Source organism: Alligator sinensis, unplaced genomic scaffold, assembly GCF_000455745.1.
Source record: "Alligator sinensis unplaced genomic scaffold, ASM45574v1 scaffold583_1, whole genome shotgun sequence".
NCBI lineage: Eukaryota > Metazoa > Chordata > Crocodylia > Alligatoridae > Alligator > Alligator sinensis.
In genome coordinates, this window is record NW_005841983.1 from 1,323,573 (window position 1) to 1,329,943 (window position 6,371).

At 39.4% G+C, this 6,371-nt stretch overlaps 1 protein-coding gene across 6 annotated transcripts in view; it reads right to left on the minus strand.

The window, feature by feature from the left end:
* The window catches only part of CDKL5 (cyclin dependent kinase like 5), a 195,975-nt gene that overhangs the window by 133,949 nt on the left and 55,655 nt on the right, over positions 1 to 6,371 (minus strand). For 5 of the 6 annotated variants that reach the window (XM_025201096.1, XM_014518794.2, XM_014518793.2 and 2 more), the window contains exons 2-3: positions 5,848 to 6,095; positions 4,950 to 4,984 (exon numbers count right to left, since the gene is read on the minus strand). In XM_025201096.1, coding sequence (XP_025056881.1) covers positions 4,950 to 4,984; positions 5,848 to 5,911 — 99 coding nt within the window. In that variant the 5' untranslated portion in view covers positions 5,912 to 6,095. Of the gene's footprint in view, positions 1 to 4,601; positions 4,646 to 4,949; positions 4,985 to 5,847; positions 6,096 to 6,371 lie in introns of all 6 variants that reach the window. The other variant, XM_025201097.1, reaches the window with a different exon arrangement.

The window sequence follows — 6,371 nt, forward strand, 5'->3', positions numbered from 1 at the left end:
CTGCTCACAGACTCCTTGCTCAGCTGTGCCCAATCTCTACCCTCATCCAACTCCTAGTACCAGTTCCTAGCCCCCTTGATTTCACTGTCCCAGTCTATCCTCACATGTCCAAATCTTGTCCTGTTCAATGGCTGGGCAAGGGAGCATTGACAGCATACCCAGTGATGCGGCACTGACAGCGTAGCAGAGACCATTTCCCTGATTTTATTTCAAGGCTGAACCTGTCAAAACCTGCAGAAGCCTGGAGCTGCAACTGTAGTTAAAGTTTTGTTGCAACATGCATGCCCAGGTCCAGACAGAACATCCAGTAATTTAGTTGCTACAATCTGAGAACTGTCAACTGAACCCATGAACTATAAGCCTTCAAAACCTCGCTGGCCAAATTTGGACAGATTTTCAGAGACAACAAATGGCTCATTCCCAACCCAAAGGGAAGGCAACTGCCAAATTTTTCAGTCTATGATCCAAAGCTTGGGAGTGTGAGCACTTTTCAAAGAAAAGTTGCCAGAATTCATTTATTTACTTGCACAAAGGCCAGCAGTGGCTGGATATTAAAAAAATAAAAAAAATAAGAGTTGGGTTTAAGCAGACATGCTCCCCCTGGAAAAGTTCATCTGAAACAGTTGAAATTTGAGGGAAAAACAGTTATAAGCAGCTAGATGCAGATTTTTATAATTAGGGATCACTGTATCTTGGGCTTCATGGGATTTCAAGGGAAAGTCCAAAATTTAGCGTTTCCCCCTGAAGTCCTGGAAAACTGTGATCACAAAAAGACAGAAAGAAGTCTTGCAGACATCAGACCAGCCATTGAACACAATGCTTGATCTCTGGGAAGCTGAATATACAAATAAATAGCCATTAATCAAAAAGCAACTATGGGGGAAATTTGCAGGGGAGGGGGGAAAGGGAGGGGGAAGGAGTGGAAGAGAACACACACAACTGTGTGCGTAGCACTACAATAATGAAGAAATCTTACTCATTGTGGAGGAGTTACTTTTGCTTTTCTGATGATGTGCCCTTAACACAGAATAGCTGTGTGTCAAAATGATGAGCCTTTTAAATAACCCATTCCCCCTAATTTAAGCACACCAATGGACTAGGTAGTAAACTGCCTTTTTATCATATCATCAGTAAGTCACTATATCTTGGGAAAGCTTTGTAATTAGGGAGCCAGACCCTCAGTTGATATAAGTTTTGCCTCAGCTCCATGGACTTCAATGCTGATTTACACTAGCTTAGAATCCAGTCCCATTTTACATTACCACCATATTTAAAAGGCTAAGTAGTTAAATTCGTACATTCTAATTCTCAGAGATAATTACTACTTCCAGGAAGAAAGGAAAGGAAAGCTGCATTTGCTGAGAGATCATCAGAGGGAGGGGGAAAGAAAAAAAAAAGGATGACAACTCTCAAATGACAATTTATGGAGATTTCCAATCTATACTCAAGAGAAGCCTTTGACTAGAATAGTATGTGCATTTATAGATCATCACTGAGCTGCACTGACACCACTGTGAAGGAGAGGAAGGGAGAGAGAAAATGTATTATATTGAGAGGCAAACAATGATACGCCTTATCTTGCTCCAAATCTTTAAGTAGAATTTTTCTCCCTCCTATTCTACGGTGTGCGTGTGCATCACACACACTGACATCTACGCTACTGTTAGTTAGTAGGGCTACTGGTAAAAAAAAAAAACAAACCTCCCCATCTTCTTGCTTTCTAAATGAAAAGACTTCCTGGTTTTGGTCCCCATTTCAGTAAGATGCAGCAGTTCCAGTAATGTCAAAGGAGGGTGGTCAGCTGCTTAAAATTATGCCTGATGAAACAGAGCACCCAAAGCCTTATGTACAGACCCTCCATATAAGATCCTTTGGTGGGAAATAATAGCAGTGAGATTAAATCAGAAGGGAAAATAATATTAATTTTCACACAGAAGAGTGCGATATGTCCATCTGGACTCTTTACATCCAGACTCAAACTCTTTTCGAGAAAGAGCTTGAATTCAACTACGAGTTGTCCAACTAAGTTAATGAATCACTGGGCAAGATCTAGATTTGTGTTACAGAGAAGGTTAGACTAGATCACAATCATTCCTTCTGACCTCAGAAATGTATAAAAAGGATGGAAATATATTTAGGACCATGGTCCATTAGGTGATGTTATACAAAGTTTTATTTTCCTACACAACAAAACCCAGAGAAAGCAGCCATACAGGCACAGTTGCATCCTCAATAATGATGGTTACCAAATAAGCCCAAACATACAAAGGACTGCTATTATTAATTTCTAAAACATACGTAAGCACCAGTAAAGGATTCAAAGATTATTTAAGGAGGGATACTACTGTATTCTCAGACAAAACAGACAAAGATCTGAGACTGTATGAACATGACAAATCACTTTCTATGCAATTCTGGAATTCATAACCATAAAACAATACCAGGAGTAGAATCTTCAAAGGCAGCTCTTGATATTAAAACTTGAATCTTTAGAGTTATTTCTGTATTATTACCAGTAATTTATTTTTTAAATTATATTTAAACTAGTAATCATCTTTTTGCCACATTTAATCTCATGGATAGTCCTCTAGATGCTCTCAAATTTAGTCCTCAGTAGTTGAAACACTTAAATATTTTAACTCCCAAAGTTTTAATAGTCAAAATATTCAGGATAAGATGCATTTTCATGTTTTTCTCCCAGTGATACATTACACCATACATTAAACACCACATACTGAATTGAGGTATTTGAAAACTAGATTCCAGAGGTAGATCCTCCACATTTTCATATTAGCTTTTCAAGTAAAGCTATGGAAGAATACAGGAAGTAGCCTGAATAGGGTAGATAAAGATTTAAACTTTAATCTTTTGTCATCTTTTATTATATGGCAATTTGAAAGGCAGTAGTATTTGATGTCCAGGTTTGTCATGACAATATAGTGTCAGAATAAACAAAAGTTATTTATCTGGAGAAGGCTCTTACAGACAGCAACTCACTAGATGTTCCATGGTTTGTAGGTCTTCTCCACAGTCACGTACTGGCAGGGATCTCCAGAATTCACACTGGAACTGCACCGCACAGCAACTTCTTTAATCTTGGGAGTTTTCCTGCACTGCCACCGATTGGTGGAGGGGCCCTATAGCTTGATGCTTGTGTCTAATGGCCGGTAGGTGAAAACTGCAGCATATTTAAAATTGTGGTTTTCTCCTTCTGGCCATCAGGGGTGGGCAGTGAGTGATGGGACCCTCTACCAATCAGTGGCAGGGCAGGCATGGGGGGGAAACTCCAAGATTAAAGAAGCCACCACACTGTGCACTTCTTGCGCGAATTGCGGAGATCCCTACATACTGGACTATCCTTCATCTTCCATTTACGTATCAGTGTGGTTAACTGCAGCACCAGTGTTAGGTTCTATCATTGTTCCCTGACTGCTCAGCAATACTGAATGAAGTAGGTCCCCCCCTCCAATTTTTTTTGACAATCCTCAAAAATTTTCCATCATATCCAAAAGGAAAAGCAACATTTTGAGTATACCTTCACTGCACAGTTACTCAAGTCAGTTTCAGTGTGAACACATATGTCCCTATAGCAAAGCCCTACCCACATTTTGGTATCTTCACTGTTTCTCCATTCTCCCATGTATGTTCCATGGTGTATCTATGAAATGAAGTCTATTTGTGCCTGCTCAAGACAGCCCCGTGTGGGCTGCGAGTAGCTGTAGCATAGAGCACCAGCCATGGGGCCGGCAAGGGGCCGCTTTTCCCCACGCTCAGCTTTTCCCCAGGCTACTTTTCCATGGGCTCCCTCCCTGCCCGGGGTCCTCCCCTGCCCTCCCCCACTTACCTGAGGTTCTGGCACTGGGGCAGCCACGTGGTCCCAGGCCAGAAGCTCTTGCTGGGGCTTCTGGCTGTGGGGGGCGGGGCGGGGCCAGCCCTGCTGTTATGGGAACCCACAGGGGCTTCCCCTGGCTCCTACTGCCCCTGACTCCTGTCATTTTTGACAGGAACCAAGAGCAAATAAATATAAATTTTGTAAATTTTATTAGGGGCCCCGCAGGCCACCTAGCCCACCCCTGATAAAAGCTCTCTGCTTAGCAATGGCAGCTTAACATTTGGCCTAAAACCCTGGAAGAAGCATGAGTTATCTGTGTACAAACTACCCTAGCATTATGATCTGCAAAAATAACGCATTATGTGTTGCTAGATACACACATATTAATCATTTGGTCTGAAGTACATAGAGGTTATTTCAGGATATGTCTACACTGCAGCCCAAAAAGCAAGGCAAATTAGTGCATGCTGAGCTCATGCTGGCGTGGCTAGATTGTTTTGCATATGCAAATGAATCCATGTAACATTATCTCTAATCATAGCAGTGCAGACCCAGACCATCAGACTCCATTCCAAACTCAAGCAGGTTTCTCTTTTTTCTATTTGTCCTTTGCCAGTTTCAAGAGAATATTATTTTACTGCAGTTGCATTAACCAACAACATCTGTGGAAAATTTCCCCTAAATAACTTGTTGCCATACAACAACCAGGTATGACCAATTTCAAAACATTCTAGTAGAAACTAAATATGGTTGTGCATCATGCTATGACCTTTTTCTTTATCCAGCTCTCAAGTGTAATCCTTAGGACTGCATCTGAAATGTGCGCAAAGTGGTAATACTTAAAACAGTTTAATAAAAGTATATATTGTACTTAAAAATTATAAAATTAAACTCTCTTCTGTATTTCATTTCTTGCCTGAGTCACAACTGTTTTCAGTCTCAATAGTCAGAGTAAGAATTTAAACTGATTACAGGACAAAGTCTACCCCACAGATATTAACAAAACTTGTCTAATGACCATTAATATCCCAGCCCTCTTGACCTCCCCATCTGAGAGTTCATTCTCATTTTCATCTACAGAACAACATCTACATGCAGTTTAAAGCATTTGGCTTACCTTGTGTCTGCATTTAAGTACAACCCCATAGGCTCCTGGAAACAAAAGCAAAATGTATTACGGATATGTTGTTTCCAATACTATTTTCTTAGACCACATGCAAAGTGCCATATTTTCTCACATACAACATGCACCTTTCCCCCCAGGAACTGACTGCTGGAAATTGGAGTGCACATCATGTGAGACATACTGTAAGAGCAGGTTTTGCTGCTCACCAGGTAAAACTGAAAGTAAAATCTGCTGCTGCTCAGTTACTTACTACATGGAAAGATCTTTTTTGAGAAGCAGGATGGAGGAAAGAAACCACATGTATTATATTCCAGGGCATGCTGTATGCAACAAAATAAAGAACTTCACTGAATGTTTGTGCCATGTCAAATTATTAAAAAATAAGCCACTTAGAAATATTTTACAATCTATTTACTTTATTTTCTAGAAATATGATTATATATTTGATTTCAAACTCATGCTGGTATCCATACGTTTAATCTCAAGGGAATTCTTGGCTGCATTTGTAATGGTAAAATGGTCATTTTTCCATTTACAATATTATGAAAGCCTTCATAACTAAATGACAGTTTAGCTGAATATGTTGTCTCTGATTTACTTCTAAATCAGAGACAACATATTCAGTTTAATTCTGTCTAGTTCTTCAATGCCCAAAATTAGGAACAGACTTGCTATACAGCCGTCAAATTTTAATATGAGTGCATTGTGAAATAAATTTTTTTGCTGACTTGATAAAATACTTTCATTTAAGAACAAATTACCTTGATATTTCAAGACAAACATCAACAGTTTTCAAAGGGATTTTTTCCATTTATTAAAAAGAGGAATATTACAAGTAGCCCCTATTCCCATTCAGTTCTAATTTATATTAGATAAAGAAATGGCTTACCTTCACCTACAACCCCAAGGATCTCAAATTTATTCATCACATTACCGATGTTAGGAATCTTCATCAAGACAAATTCCTCTTATGTTGAGAGCCACAGAACATGGCACAAGAGTGAAGTGTCTAAGGGTTCACAGTAGGCAAAGAAAAAAAAAAACCCCCAAACCCGAAGGCTTCTGGTAGAAGAAATCCACGTTTGTCAACTGGGCTTCTCACATAGTTTTCCTAATCACTAAACATTCAGTAGTTTCCTGTGAAGAAAAGAATGCGATAATTAGCATCTTGTTTTACTGCAGCCAAAGAGAACCAATGGCAAAGATTCATAATCTTTGCTCTTAATACCATGCTAGTTTATCTCAAGAGTTATTTTGCAGTCATTTCACATTTTATGATCAACAGAATTCTGAAATACAGGGAAAGGATTTCAACACATTATGACTACATGTTTGACACATGGCAGAGCTGGTTTTGTAACCCCATGCACACAACAGAAGGTCTTTTAAAATAAAACTACATAAAAATGTTTC